The sequence below is a fragment of the Biomphalaria glabrata genome, chromosome 13 (genome assembly GCF_947242115.1).
Source record: "Biomphalaria glabrata chromosome 13, xgBioGlab47.1, whole genome shotgun sequence".
NCBI lineage: Eukaryota > Metazoa > Mollusca > Gastropoda > Planorbidae > Biomphalaria > Biomphalaria glabrata.
In genome coordinates this window covers 10,864,123-10,880,530 of record NC_074723.1, presented here as the reverse complement: position 1 = coordinate 10,880,530, position 16,408 = coordinate 10,864,123, and the positions used below count along the sequence as shown (strand labels likewise).

The window sequence follows — 16,408 nt, the reverse complement described above, 5'->3', positions numbered from 1 at the left end:
AAGTGGTAAAGGTTACTTCCTTTTAATCCCCAACAACGCTGTAAACATTCCGGTGTTGTTCTCGTTCTTCGCTACTTTACAAAGATCAAGATGAGTAGTTTTTTTTGTTTGTTTTTTTTAATGGTCACCACCTTTGTATGAATTCAGTCATACGGAGTATCTCACCGATTTTCAAATTTATTTAGAGGTAGATAAATAGACCTGGAGCTTTTTTTTTTTAATTGACAGATCTAATCTATATATATTATTATTATTATTATTATTATACATATATATATAGTAATATAGTATGGCTGTATAGTATATAGAAATTAATAGAATATAGTAATAATATAGACTTGTTGACTATAGATTTACTGATTTAGTAATTTAGGTTATAAAGATTAAAATTTAAATCATTTATCATTTAGATCTAGAATCTATATTAGATAGTTACAAAGTATTAAAATGAAAATTATTTTAATTATAGATCTACTTATTTTTAAATCTAGATTTTTATTTCTAGATCAAAGAATTTTTTTTTTGCTGCTATGATTATGACTTGACTTTTAAAACCAATCAATCAAATTAAGTAATAATAGACCCCTCAACTCAAGAAAACATTAAGAAACTAGAACAGACACAAAATAGAGCAGTGAGATTCATAACAAACGAATATTCACATTTGACTAGAGTAACACCTTTAGTAAAATCACTAAATTTAGAAAGCCTTCAGGATAGAAGACTTAAAAGTAAATAGCAATTATAGGCTACATAAAACACTGAACCAAATACAAAAACAAAATTTAATAAAATACTCAGAAAGAAACAAAGATAAAGGCACATATTCCTCATTCCATATACTAGGACAAATTTATACAAATGCTCTTTCTTCCCTAGCGCTATTAGAGCATGGAATGGGTTGCCTGAGCTAGCCAGGAAAACCATGCAGTGACTTAAATTGGCAGAATTTATGTCATTGGTTAATATGCATAAATAAATATGCATGAATATATGCATTACGCGTATGACGTAATCATCTTCTTTTTTTAAGTTACGTCTGTATCATATAAGATAAGAGTAACAAAAAGAGATGATCATAATTATTAATTACAATAACATCATGATAATCATGAACAAATCATGATTGGCATGATCATGATGAGCTTGCAGGTCATGCCAGATGATCCAGATCTCTTTTTAACTAACAGATTATCCCTGGACTATGAATAGTATGATAGGCCTACTATCTGAATGCAATACATTAAATAGTCTAATAAAAGCAGTTATCAATATAAAACCAAAAAATAATAATTAATATGGAGTAAAGGAAACTATATAACTCAATTACACCAAGCTGCATTATCATTAAACTTTCAACAATCATTTCAAGCAGAAAAAGACATTAATCAAGCATCTGATGAGCTCTGGAATTGCATTAAAATCATAAAAGCCATCTTAAATACATTATAGCAAATTTAATACCAAGTAAATACTCATCAAACAAAGTAAATAAATACTCTTTTAATTACAAATAAAGAAACTTTGCAAACAGAAAGAAAAGCTAGACATTAAATCTATAAAGTAAAAATTAAGTAAAGTTCCCCTTTCAGACCTTGTGGTCTATAAATCTATGGTCATACATTAAATCTGAGAAAATGGAAACAACCAAAGTAAAAAGTGAAGATAATTTAACACATAATGACAATAAAACTAAATTTTAAAGCTAAAATTCTAAATAAATACTTTGCATCAGCATTAATTCTCAGTCACAGGAGACAAAGACATATCGCTTAATTTAAATTGCTCCAAACAGGAGATATAAATGTACAAAAAAAAAGGCATCCAAAAACTATTACATGTTAACAATTTAGTCTAGTAAAGAAGGAGGCATCACTGGCCAATACTATTAGGCCTGTGTGACAACATTTGAATTATATATAGCGAACAAATATGTCTGTAATGGGCATGATCATCGTAAGATCATCTTCATGTTAAGTAAGACGTTTTACCACAGACCTTTTTATACATTTTTTTTTGTCATACAAAAGTTGTAAACATAATGATTTGCAACAGGAGAATTTTGAGCACTCTAACCTAAGAAAGGCAAAAAGAATCATGTTAGTGAAGACGTTTTTAAATGAGTTCTTCAAAAAGTTTTGAGTTTGAAATGGGGACTTTTACATATCTACCTGTTTCCTACTCTACAATGCATACATCAATCTTTTTATTATTTATTATAATTTTGAATAGCTTTTCTATTTCTGTTGGTCAGGCTTCCTATGCTATTCTACCAAACTCAATCAAAATGCCACCTAAAGGTAAAAAAGGTGGACCTGAAAAGCAATATGAAGATGACTAGTAAGTAGCACACTTTTTTTTCATTGTACTGTTATTTTAATTTTTTATTTCCTCTTATCATTTAATATGTGGTGAATTCTTTTACATTTATATTTTGATAAATAAATTATGACTTTTATATAGCACTACTTTCATGCTTATAGCATGCTCAGAGCGCTTTGGTCCAATCTCATTTGTGGACCAGTGGGGGGAGGGGGTATCTAGGAGAAGGTTTTTCCATGCTGCCTTTAGGTGCTCAGTAAAAACAACTCTGCCTGAGTCTGGTGTCGAACCTCAAGCCCCCTTCATAGGTAGCCAAGCCAAGTTCAAGCGCACTTAGCCTCTCGACCACGCTTCCCACTAAGTATAGTAAAATTTTCTAGTTTCTTCCACCCAAAAAGAGAATAATGCCAATGCTGTGATGTGATTAGGAGCAATCATAACCTTTTGAAATGTATTTTTGTCGAATTTATTTTGGGTTCTTAAAATCACCTTTCCCTCCCCAAATGAACGTTTTGAAAATATATTTTACGATTTGTTTTAAAAAATAAACACCCTAAAATTATTTCTTATTTGCTCTCAGATTACTTTATCATGTCTAGTTAATGATACTGCCACATCCACAAGTTTTTACAATCATAGCTGTCTATCTAACAGAGGTTTTATTTTTACCTGCAAACATTTCTTTGCCTAGTGCATATTATTATAGACATCTTTTAATAGTATTTGTTTGTTCAACATGCAATTCAATGGAAAGCTTAATATAATTGTATCACAACTTACAGCATGAAGAGTGGTGATGTTAAAAAAGCTATTTCCAAGACACCAGTACCTCCTAGTGATCCACCTCCGCCTGTCACTTCCAAAGGAAAAGGGAGAGTTATTAAAAAGGTTTGTCTAAATTTTTGTTCCAGTCTTTAATGTCTTAAGGTAGACAATTTTGTATTAAACATATTATACATTGCTCAGTCATAAGTATAAGATAAGTAATAAAATATTAAGTAAAGGTCTTACTTGAGATATTGATTGCTTGAAATTACTATAACTTAAACTATATTGTTGTCTGGAATTCTAAATAGATGTTTTAATTTTGTTACATTTCAGCACATTAATGAAATACATACAGAAAAAGCCATTAATGTGCCCAAAAAGAAAAATGTATTGCAGGATAATGTGACACAGAAAAGGTTGCTAAATTAGAAAAGAATAGATGTTAGCCTATCAAATTTGTAATAAATTTTGTGAAAAGAAAAGAAATGGTAATAAAAGGGCATGGATTCAGAGCCATCAAAAAATATTATTTTTTAAGAATAATCATTCACTTTAGTAGTATTTAAATTATCAAAATGTAATGGTCTTTCTGAAAATTACAAAGCTCATTTTTTAAAATCTCTTTTTACCAAGTTTTTGTCAGACAGTTGAAAGCACTTTAAAGATTAATTAATCCAGAGACTGTTACATTATACTGTTAACACTGTTGTCAATGTAAACATAGTATTATGTTCATTGAAAATTTTGATTTTGACTTCATTGCAGGCCAGTTCAGCAACTTAAATCCCAAAAAAAAAACTTTATGCAAAAAACATTTGAAGCTGCCCAAAAAACAACAGAAGCATTAGCTACAGAATATGCAGAAGATCAAGAAAGTGAGGAAGAGTCAAAACCAGACCTTGAAGAGCTAGAAGAGTCTGAAAGAAACTCTGTAGTTGAAGAACAAGAAAGAGAACAAGAAGCGTCTGACTCAGAGGATGAGCAAGAAAAGTATATGCATGAGGAAGTGATGGAAAGAGAGCAAGAGGCATCTGACTCAGAGGATGAGCAAGAAAAGTATATGCATGAGGAAGTGATGCAAAGAGAGCAAGAGGCGTCTGACACAGAAGAGGAATTCAAGGGGTATGATACAGCTATTGATGGCTTAAATTATCATTTGATTTTTACTTAAACTCTTAATTCATTTTTAGATTTTGTTTTTTGGTTTATTTTTCATAATTATTTTGATTTCTATTTGATCCAAAATTTTATATACATATAAACATAAAACCCCACCTGACTGACTGATTCCTTACTCTCCCACTTGCGTTGTAAAATAATTTAACCTGCTATTACTTACTGTGTAAATAGAACATCTAAGCCATTTTCATGATTGAAACTGCAGTGGTAAAATTTCTGAATAATGATTTTTTTTATTCACAGTTTCATCACAACATTTTTATTTTCATCAAAGATAATTTTTTTCTTTATCAACATTTACATTGCTACAACTTTCAGTATTCTTATTTTTCAGGAAAACCAGTCTTATGAAAGAAATAAAAAACTTTCCAAAGTTAAAACTGCGTTGTAAAATAATTTAACCTGCTATTACTTATTGTGTAAATAGAACATCTAAGCCATTTTTATGATTGAAACTGCAGTGGTAAAATTTCTGAATAATGATTTTTTTATTCACAGTCTTATCACAACGTTTTTATTTTCATCAAAGATAATTTTTTTCTTTATCAACATTTACATTGCTACAACTTCCAGTATTCTTAATTTTCAGGAAAAGTAGTCTTATGATAGAAATAAAAAACTTTCCAAAGTCAAAACTGAAAAAGTTTGGAAAACGTTATGATCCTGTGGATGATATAGAAGTAGAAAATGAAAGTATTAATAAGTCACTTGAGCCAAAAACACTCAATCAAAAGCTACTATGCTATGATTTTTGGAATAGTGACTGCTATCCAGTGCACAAATTAAAAGTAAGTCTAAATAAAAACAAATTAATAAAATTACATTAAAATAATATTTAGTGCATCTACAACCTAATTTATGGAGGCGCGGTGGCTGAGCAGTAAAGCGCTTGGCTTCCAAACCGGGGACCGGGGTTTGAATCCTGGTGAAGACTGGGATTTTTAATTTCGGGACCTTCGAGTGCCTCTGAGTCCACCCAGCTCTAATGGGTACCTGACATTAGTTAGGGAAAAGGCGGTTGGTCGTTGTGCTGGCCACATGACACCCTTGTTAACCATAGGCCACAGAAACAGATGACCTTTACATCATCTACCCTATAGACCACAAGGTCTGAAAGGGGAACTTTACTTTTTTTACAACCTAATTTGAGAATGCATTTGGAGGCTAATTTAGGAGGATTGCTGCTCCTGCCCCTTCAGCAAGGCCCCTCTGTAGAAAGCAGATAAGCTAAGAGCAAGAGTGAACATGGCCTCCTGGCCATGGCATAAAAGCCTTTCCGGGGTCAAAAGGAAATTTTCACAACTCTGACACTTCATCGAGGAGGCTGATTGAGCTGTATATAAATTATTGATCTCAGGAACAACTGAATTTATTTACAGTTTTAAGTAAAAAACAAAACAAACTGTATGATTGTAAAGTTATGTCAGTATTAAAGAGTTTTAGAATACAAATAACAATTAAATACATAAAAAAAACTTTGAAATATGTTTATGATATGCATTTAAATATTGAAAAAACAAATTTTCAAGCATAAAATAAGTATAGAGAACCAAATAACAATCAGATTTAATAATGAGATATAAATCTTGCTTGACACTCACCCTTCATTACTTAAAAGACTTATTTAGGACATCTTCAACTGTTTTCCCTGATTTTCTATTTAATATTGTTTCAGATTTTGTAATGCCCTATTATATTTTTATCTGTTTTTTTTGTTATACTATTTCATTAGCTGTAATATATTTCTAACCAATATCTTAATATGAAATTAATATTTCAGTATATTGTATTGCAAATACCAGCCAGAGCCTGGGTCACCTTAAATTTCTCAGGACTGTCTCAGTTAACTGATATGACCTTTGCAATTTTAAACAATCTCAAAACGTCAGAAGAAGTTCGGTTTAATTCTGTCAGGGGCATTATATTGGATGGCTGCTTTTTGCTAACTAACTCAGGTCTTGAATGGATGGCTGATACATTTCCAAATCTGTCTTTGGTAAGAGCATAACCTTAAGTTACTTTTTGGCTTAATTCCATGTTAAAAAAAAAAATATATTTTACCTTTGGAAAAATTGTATATTATAATATTCAAGACACTTCATACTCCAGTGATCATATGTTTGTCAGTTTAGGACCAATGATTAATTATTGAATCTTCCACAGTAACATCTAGATATATTACTTTGGAAAAATAGAAACAAAGAGTGTTCTTACAATGACCACAATGTCTTAAATAAAATCTTGCCATTGAAATAGAAAAGTCTTTGTTGCAACAGGGCTGCTTAGTTTTGGGTACGACATAACATAAATTTGGCTGATGTGCCAAAAACCCAAATATCTAACAGCTGCTTAGCTTAGTAGCAGCCAAGCTTTTTAACACTAAAGCTGCCACATGTAAACTACAGTGTATAACAATAACTGTCTTTGCATCTAGAAAATGATCAAATATGACCCATGACTGTTCCATGCTTCAGATTCTAATTTTGCATTCAATTTTTGTGTTTTTTATTTCAACAGCTTAGTTTAGTTGGCTGCAACAAGGTGACGACAGCAGGTTTATTAGCACTGAGTAAGAAATGTCCCAATTTAAGTTCGATGGACTTCAGTGGAACAAGCATCAATTATCTTCCAAAACGTTGGATCAAAGGAGAGGGTATCAAAATGACAGGTTGCTCGGTTATATTCCCAGTGACTCCAAGTGATGTGACAATTAGAAAGGAAGGTATGCATGCATATAAAGAAGAAAACTAAAATTATGTTTTTGATCACTATACCTTGTACATAAAAATATTAGCAAACAAATATAGTAATTATGGATATAAAATAAAGTTGTATGCATAACATTATTACTTTAAAAATCTGGTTGTTGAAATGCTTTTTTTTTTAGCAAATTTAGCAAGAAAAAGCTTTTGAATATTAAAACCAAAACCTTATGAAATTTTTTTGGCATGATAAATAAAAATTTGCAATACCTTTGAGTATAGAGTCTATATATATTCAAAATGTTTTGGTAAATTAAAAAAAAATTATCCAAGATTTGACTCACCAACAAGCCTTAGTGGAAAAAAAATTAAATTAAATCTTTATATTGTACGGTCAAAGTAAAAATTAGAAAGTAAAAAAACCCCATGTTCTCATGATAATCTAGACGAATTCAAGAACACAAACTCTCTTTTTCATTTCACTTTGTTTAAAAACAATAACTTCATCGTGCTTGAATATTAAAAACAATAGAACACATTTCTGGTAGAACACAAGTAGCCATTTCATCTATTTTGAAACTGGAGATGATTGTAATATATAATACAAAAGATGCTGTATTGTCTACATAAGACTTGTTCTGCCTTCCTCATTTTGTTTTAAAAAGGGTTATTATTTATGTGCATAATATATTTAACTTAAAAAGCATAAAGTTTATATTAAGAAGAACAAAAGTAGTTTTTCTATATTTATTTTATTAGTCTCTTTATTTTAAATCAACATTTTATGAATTTGTACTTATACTCAATTTGATACTTAATGCACTAAAAAGTAAGCATTGCCATAAAGTGATTCATAAAAAGATCTTTTCTTTAATTTTTGCTTTTCTTCCTACACCCTAATTACTTAGATTTTAGCATTTAAAAAATTAAACTAAGTTAAACATTGATATGATTTCAGATACATTTAAAGATGATTCGAAAAACTTATATAAAATTTGTATTATAAGAAGAGAAAAGGTACAAGCTAGTCTACTATCAGCAATGAATGGCGAGAGTCAGAAATCATTACCAGACTTTGTGCAGTATAGGCCAGAAATAGCAGATGGAGAATTGGCTGCATCAGTAATAGAAATACATGAGGTACAAACAACACTCTGGTTGTTTTTTTTTTAATTATCAATCTTTTAATTAGAGAATATTTTATTAATTGCATAAATAGGACCAGTGAATGCTTTTTTCTTTTGGACTTATGAATCCGTTTGTCTTATATTTTATGGAAGTTCCTTCCTTTTTCCTATACAAACTCAATAGCTTTAGACTAAATAAGAAGATCCTAGATAATTTTTACGGCGTGACTATGCAAAATCTGCTAACATATTGTTGGCATGGCAATGCTTCATCTAAACAGTTGCACTGCCTAGTAAACATTATAAAAAGGGCATCAAAATCACATGCACAACATTACCATATTAAAATGAACTTTTTGAACAAAAATGTCTAAGAAAAATGGGAAAAATCTTGGAAGACAACAGCCACCCACTCCACCATAACTACCTCAAGTTTTCAAGAAGTTGGCAACTACTGTCAATCAAGAAAAGAACAGAGGGGTAAAAAAAACTAGTTCGTACCTTACTTAGTCAGACTATATCAACGCCACTCGTTGATCAGGAAACATGAAATTGACCAAGATGCCTGTGTGTAGTCTCTGAATGAAATCTTTATGTTGTGTCTGTTCTATTTATGTGAATGTTTCTGTTGTGTTGTCTTTATATGAGAAAAGAGTCCTTGTAATCACAACAAATTTCCATAAGGATCAATAAAGCAGTCTAAGTCTATGTCTTAATAGAAAGACGATTATTATATCATACATATTACCAAGTTCTATTTTATTTGTTAGTTCTAAGAATTTTTTTTTTAAAGTCAGGCAACCTGTTACATGCTCTTTGTGTTTTTTAGCATTTTATTAGTGTCCTCCCCCGCCCCTTAAGAGAAAAGCTGCTATTGTTTTTGTGTTCTCTGACTGTCAGGCATGTTTAGTAGATAGGAAAATCTTGTTTCAAAATTTTTTATATTATTATTTATATATAGTTAACACACACAGGCATGTGTATGTATGTGGAGAAAACTGTAGGTATACTTTAATTTAAAAAAAAGGGTTCACTAAACAACACCTATTTTGAGCATACTGCAGATAAAATTGGACTTTCAAAAGCACTTTTAGTTACTTTGACAGATAAATAGACAAAACAGAACTAAATAAATATTGGATTTTGCTTCAAGTAACCCTAAAATCACACAGTAATAATAGATATTTTAGAAAATAGTTGGCCAGAATAGGGATACAAAAATAAGGGAGACAATTACATAACACAAAAATAAAGCTTACTTCATTGTTAATAGGTAAATAAAGAAAAAGAAACAAAAAAACACGTTATCAGTGGTGAAAAAGCTTGTTTCCCTCTTTCCAGAATCAGATTTCATTGTTAAGTACTCATAATCTATTCATTATTTCTTGTATGTTTTTAAACATTGTAAACATTCTTTACCCTCACCTTCACTTGTCCCTCGGTCTCTTGGACTGTTAGGGCAGTCATGATGAGAGTCTCTTTCATTCTTAGACATTGTCTTCCCTCCTTCTTTTCCCTGGTACAATGCCCTGTCGGTCTTAGTGAGCCCTATAGATCTTAAAATATGGCTGTACAATCTTAGCTCTCATTTTTTGACAATGGTCAGAAGATCACCAAGTAGCTTGATTGCCATTGTTATCCTGTTTTGGATTTCCTCATTTGTGATCTATGTAGGTGATATCTGAACTTAGTTGTCAGAGGCTATCTGAGGCGCATGCCTTTAGGAGAATTTTATAGACAATGGGAGCTTATCCCCATTGACACCCTTTGGCCATGACAACCTTTGAAACTGGCCAATATCTTTGCTCTTCTGACACAGAGAAGACTACGCTGGCTGTCACCCGCATGCCAGATGGAAGAATCCCTAAAGACGTCCTATACACTGAGCTTGCAGAGAGAGTCAGACCCAAGGACCACCCAAGACTAACCTATAGAGATGTCTGCAAACAAGACATGAGAACCACAGCATCAATGAAAGTATGTGGAAGGAGATAACCCAAAAATGGAAAGCATGGAGACAGACTGTGCGTGCTAGTATGAACTTCACTGAGAGTAAAAGAAACAAAGTTGCATTAGTCAAGAGAATGAAAAAGAAAGCTGCCCTATCAGCTAACACTATGACAGATGCATATTCATGCATAAACTGTTCCAAACTCTGCCGCTCCAGAATTGGCTGTCACTCCAGATTCTGCCCCAAACCAAAGCCAGTGATTCTGCATCCATTGTCTTCCGAGACAGAAGGAGCGATATATATATATATATATATATAGGTGATACCTAGAATTCTTCTGTAGCATCTCGATTCCACTGCTAAGATCTTCCCCTCAGTTCATGATCTACTTATGTATAAGAAAACATAAGCATTTTAAAACCTTTTTAAACCTGTTTTTTTTTTCTTATTTTAGACTTTGTCATCATTGATGATAACAGACCAGTCTCTGGTAGTAATCACTTCACAGTTAGAAGACAAAACAAAACTTCAAGAAGAGGTCTCTTCAATAAGCGCTCACATCTTGGACATTCTTGGAAAAGTAATGACTTTATGCATCATTATCTAGTTTTATTTTAAGGAATAGTTTTATTGAAAAATATTTCTTGAAGTTTTTTTCTACTCAAACGACTATGTAATATTTTAAAAAACATTTAAGAATATCATTGTGCTTTTGCAATTATTATTTAAATTTTAAGAATTAAAATAAACAAACTCATACAGAACTTGAACCATTTACAAATGTTTTGCATGTAATGTTAATAGGTCCTTGTATAATAAACCAACTTTTTCTTTTATTTCAGAATGCACTTGTACATTTTCTTCTAGTTGGCTTCAGCCACAAGGCAAATGTTTCTGTCAGTCAAATCAAAGAAGAAGTGGAGAAATATTTGCACAAAGTTGGTGGTGTCATTAAGGACAATAATTTCTCTCTTTTGTAAGTTTATGTTATGATTAATCAAAAATTCTGGTTGGCCAAACAAGTTTATTAACTCTAGAACTTACAAAAGCTAAACCAACTAAATACTTCCTTTCACTTGCATAATGCTGTTTTTTTTATTTATAAATTAAAAGACAATTTTTTTGTAAGATTCGAAATTTATCAGTATAATTATTGTTATTCTAAAGAAATGCTGAAACTAATTTGGCTGTCAACATACAATTAGAGTATGCTGCTGCCAGAAGATTGCAAGAAAATATTAGCAAAATGACTCTTAACTGCACAGAAATAAACTTGGAGAAAACGGTAAGTATATTGTTTCAATTGGACAATATTTTTTTACACTTAAAACATAAAAACTCTATAGAATGTTTAAAAAGTCATTTGTTTGTAATATTTTAGGATGGACAACAAATGATAAAAAATCTGTGCCAGCATGCAAAACATCTGTACACATCAGAAGATTTGACATACAGTAAGGACATCTATGACTGGGCCAAAACTTTTCACTCAAACTGTCCTCAAGAGCTACAGTCTGGTATACACTCCTTGAGTAAAGCAGCTGACCTCATTGGCACCAGTTCTGGTTTCACTGATAGACTTAGACCTTTTGGTGCTGTACATTTTCTGACTAGCTTGGTAGGTGCTAATTGTTTTGATTTCTGTAGACTTTTGAGTACCACACATGATCTGTTTACCATCTTTCTTCATTTGTGTTTTGCCAGGATTCCCTACTCTCTTCCATCGCCAGAAAAGCTCTTGCAAGCCTTGAGGATCTCATTGAATAGTGCTTGATTTTTTATTTTTTTTTCAAATTTGCAGCCTTAGCATCATATTTGGATCTTTAAAATGAGGTCTTAATGCCATTGAGGAAAAGGGGACAGTTATAAACTCTTGTACATTCTAGCTACTTTTGTTCCTGAAAATATGGAAAAACACATAAGATGAACAATCTAGTAAAATCTAGTAAAATAGTTTGACACTGGTTGTTTTCAAAACTAGCAATTTGTTTAGGATTTTTACAATAAAACATGATTACTTCCAATTTTATATATTACCTCCCTTAGACCCTGTACTTAAATTATTATATTTTAACCATATAAACCATAATTTTTTTTTTTAAAAAAGATTCTTTAAAATTACTCAAGTTTTCATTTTACTTCAGTTGTATTTTGTCTTTTTCAGGGCAAAATCTGCATGTTTACTAATCTGCATGGAGATACCATGGTTTGTAATACTAGATGGCTCTGTGATTGCCTCAATCTTCTTCTCTCTCCCAGTTCATTAACTGTGGCTAATAATGGATTGGATCATACCATATCAGATGATGCCTTAGTCTGGCCTATGGAAATCTTAGAAAATGAAACTAAAAAGAAAAATTTAAGTTGGGATAAGGTAAAAAAAAAGTTGAATAGAATTTATTTGTTTTAAAGAGTATCATTTATCTACACATCCAAACAAATGATAAATAATGTTTTCTGCTTATATTGGAAATAAATCAGGCTATGTTTGAAGCAAAACTGTGTCAATAGTAATGTAAAAAAAAAAGTAAAGTTCCCCTTCCAGATCTTGTGGTCTATAGGGCAGATGATGTAAAGGTTATTGTAGGGGAATGTATGGCGAGAGTGAATGTTAGTTTGATATTTTGGTATGATAGTTATATCCCCTTGTATATGTATTCCCAGGTTGTGAATATGAACAGTCTTGCACGTGTTGTGAACTGAATTGTTAAGTCTTCGTTGAATGTAAGAGAGAGTGTGTTAAGTTAGTGAGGTCTTGCTCCCGGTCCAGGAAGGTTGGAAAGTCACTTCCTGGACTGGTGTTTATGTATTATTTACTGACAGTTAAGTATTAAAGTATAATCATTATTCATTGAAAGCTGGAGTTAGAGTTAAAGTATATTAAGTATTAAGTGTTCTTATTTGTATAGCAAGTATTAATGAATTGGAATAGAGTAATCAAGCAACCCCCTAGCGAGCTACAGGAATCAAGTCATGTCAAAGCATACAAATGAACCTCTGACAGTTATCTGTTTCTGTGGCCTATGGTTAACAACGGTGTCATGTGGCCAGCATCATGACCAACTGCCTTTACTTTTCCCCAACTAATGTCAGGTACCCATTAGAGCTGGGTGGACTCAGAGGTGCCCAAACATCCTGAAATTAAAAATCTCAGTCTTCACTAGGATTCGAACCACGGACCCCAGTTTGGAAGCAAAACACTTTACCGCCCAGCAATGAGGAATGGAGTATTTTTATGTTGTGATCATGAACATTATAAGAAAAAGACATTAATAATTCAAAATATTTTTAATACATTCATGCATTGTTTTTAAATTTGTTAGGATATTTATTAATTTACTTTGATTATTTATGATATGCTCATGTTACGTATACTTAGACTAAGGAAGTCTAAATTTAGTGATATGTGTCCACACACAGATAAATTACATGACATATAGAATAGTGGTGGCATGGAGAGTAGGGGAGAAGAAGTCAATATTCACTAGAATGCATTAGTGCTCACACCAACAAACCACAGAAGCTAATACCTTTCCTGCTATAATAAATGTTGTTAAAACTTATCTACATATTTTATGACATATTTTATGATCTTTGTGTGGAGCATATCCAAAGTTAGTGTTATAGTGTGTATAAGTTAGTGTTATACTGTGTACTCGAGTCCAACAAATCTCTTTTAAATTGCACATGTTTTTCATTTATTTTTCTTCAGATTGAGCAAGTCTTGATAGAGTTTCCTTATCCTTGGTTCAAAACACCTTCCTCCTTGACATCACTCTTTAGTTTACCTGAGAATCCCACCATGTCAACAGTAAGATATTCTAATTGTTTGATATAATAAAAACAAAAAATAGAGAGAGCGTAAACATAATATTATTAGAAAAATAAAATAAACTTAGAAGAAAACAAAATCCAGCTGGATCAAAACAAAGTTAATAGAAAGAGTATTTGGGTCCCTGAGGTCTTTTTTAGATAAAACAAACAACAAAAGAAATGTTTATTGTATTTCTCTAGGCTCTTAATAACTTAAACAGTTCTATACCTGGATATATTTTATCTGTACTTTTCAGAGTAGAAACTATGTAACATTTTATTTTCTTCTGCTCAGAAAATATTTACAGACTTTCAAAAGAAAACTGATGAAGGAGGCATCCACCTTGTGTACAGTTTTGTATTGAACCAAATCATTACACCTGCACTAAGTCAAGAAATCATCATGAGGACAGTCAAGTTGCACATTCCTGTCCATGTCTGGAAAACTGGAGTGGTGGTATATGACAGCATTGTTGCACTAATGATTGGATATACTGGTATTCTTCTATGGATTGTTGTTCTTTGTTTGCTAGGAAATTACATTTTATTGTTTTATCTCCCCCCCTTCCCCCAAATAAATAAATAAAACCACATTAAATAACATAGACAGAGAAATCAGTCAAGCTGATATAGTTTGCTCTTTGCATCACTTTAATCTGATGTGCCGATCCTGTTTTCATTATGTATTTGCAATATCCTGAAGAAGTCTTTTGATTTTACACAGGCGATGTTTGTAAAAAAATTTTTTACCGAGATCTATCTGCAATTTGGCTGACTTTCATTGTAAATCTGACTGTTTTTAACAAATGCATATATATTTAAATTCTCAAGTTTTTTTTAGGCATTAACCACTTAAATATTTCAATGAAGTTCATTTTGATGCCCTCTTTCTTGAATTATAATTTTTACCAACATTCTTTATTTAAAATGTTTACACGTCAAATACATTATTTGAAAACTTAAAAAAAAAAAACATAAACTCTGTTCTGTAAATTGAATCTAAAAAAAGACTGTTCACAAAATGTTTTTTTTTCAGGCGTGAGCAAAGTTTTAAATCTCTGTGCTTACATGATGTCATCTGATGAGAAGGACAGTTCCATTCAGTTGATTTACAACACAGCAGAAAAATATAAAACTGTTGTAGAGTATGTTCTCAGGTCTGCAGGGTTCTCATGGGAGCTGCTTCGAAATGTTTCTGAATCCATTGCAACTCCTCCAGGTAATCTTTTGTTGTTAAGGTTTAAAAACAGCATATATGTCTTTGGTGGCCAGGAAGTTGTGCAGTTAAACCTATAGGTTCCCATTAAGAAAGTGTTGATGGAGGCAGTGATATTTTTGTTTTGAGCTGAGTTGTGCAGAAGTAAAACCTCTCAAGAGTTCATGAATGCTAAGTAGGTCAGAGTTCACAAATGATAAGTAGATCAAAGTTCATGAATGCTAAGTAGACCAGAGTTCAATTGAATTTGCTAAATAGATGATATCATGAGATTTGCTAAAGAACTGATCATCATCTTTAGGGCAAACATGAACATGTAATATTTAATGATTTATTACCCAAATGAGCAAGGTTTTTAGCAGTGTTTTATGTTTGTTTTACAAAGCTTATATAAACTCACTCTGTCTTTATCAAAAGTGTGTACACATTATTTCTCCCACCACATCCATTCTTGGATCAAGTTGAAACTTTGCACAATTATTCATTGGTGTAGATAAGACATGAATCAATAAAAAAATCAACCAATTAGTCAATTAATTACTAATAATTAATTATTTTGTTCGATACCAACAAGGGAAATTAATCTTTAAATATTCACAGATATGGCTAAATATGTGGGGTTTTTGCCCTTAAATAATAATTTTTTTTCTCTGACACACAGTCTCTGATCAGATTGCTACTTTAAACAATGAGGGAAACAAAACAAACAATTGTTCAATTAATTATTGGTAATTAATTATTTTTTGTAATGTTGAATAAGGGAAATAACTTCTATTTTATTGATAAATATAGTTGTAAGGGCAGAAAAGTTCTTCCCCTTAGATAAGCTTTGTTTTTTTTTTTTAAAAGGATTTTACAAATATTGTGCTTAAGTTTGAGACATACCTTCATAAATGAAGATTATTATGTCTTAGTCTATGTCTTAGTCCAAACATCCTGCAAGATGGCTGAAGATGGACACAGGCAGGGTTCTAGCTAAGGACAATTATAAATTTAGTGGGACAACAAATTATGTTACATGTTATCAACCCTGGCAAATGTATAACTAAAAGGCTAACAAATAACTTTTGATGGCAGAGAATATATGTGGTGTGATACATGGTCATGTACTGAAAGCTTCAGAGCCAGACACATGCAAACAGTGTGGTATAAATCCAGTGCAGGCATCACTTCTGACAGTAAGTAGTGTTTTGGTCTAAACTATTTAGGCATAATGACATTGAACAATTGTATATTAAGTGCAATTATTATCATTTTGTACAGCATATCTCCATACTATGATAGCATACTTAGGGCAATTAGCTCCAATCAAGTTTGACAAAGTAGAATA

General features: G+C 31.6%; 1 protein-coding gene across 1 annotated transcript in view; it reads left to right on the top strand.

Moving 5' to 3' along the window:
* The first annotated feature begins 36 nt into the window (after positions 1-36).
* The window catches only part of LOC106067596 (uncharacterized), a 52,256-nt gene continuing 35,884 nt past the window's right edge, over positions 37-16,408 (top strand). Inside the window, exons 1-18 of the mRNA XM_013226794.2 lie at positions 37-187; positions 2,255-2,340; positions 3,105-3,210; positions 3,424-3,506; positions 3,856-4,212; positions 4,859-5,057; positions 6,050-6,265; positions 6,787-6,991; positions 7,930-8,111; positions 10,504-10,629; positions 10,892-11,025; positions 11,217-11,334; positions 11,431-11,667; positions 12,214-12,423; positions 13,762-13,860; positions 14,158-14,359; positions 14,899-15,081; positions 16,156-16,256. Of these exons, the coding sequence (XP_013082248.2) occupies positions 2,288-2,340; positions 3,105-3,210; positions 3,424-3,506; positions 3,856-4,212; positions 4,859-5,057; positions 6,050-6,265; positions 6,787-6,991; positions 7,930-8,111; positions 10,504-10,629; positions 10,892-11,025; positions 11,217-11,334; positions 11,431-11,667; positions 12,214-12,423; positions 13,762-13,860; positions 14,158-14,359; positions 14,899-15,081; positions 16,156-16,256 (2,811 nt within the window). The 5' untranslated portion in view covers positions 37-187; positions 2,255-2,287. The remainder of the gene's footprint in view (positions 188-2,254; positions 2,341-3,104; positions 3,211-3,423; positions 3,507-3,855; positions 4,213-4,858; positions 5,058-6,049; positions 6,266-6,786; positions 6,992-7,929; positions 8,112-10,503; positions 10,630-10,891; positions 11,026-11,216; positions 11,335-11,430; positions 11,668-12,213; positions 12,424-13,761; positions 13,861-14,157; positions 14,360-14,898; positions 15,082-16,155; positions 16,257-16,408) is intronic.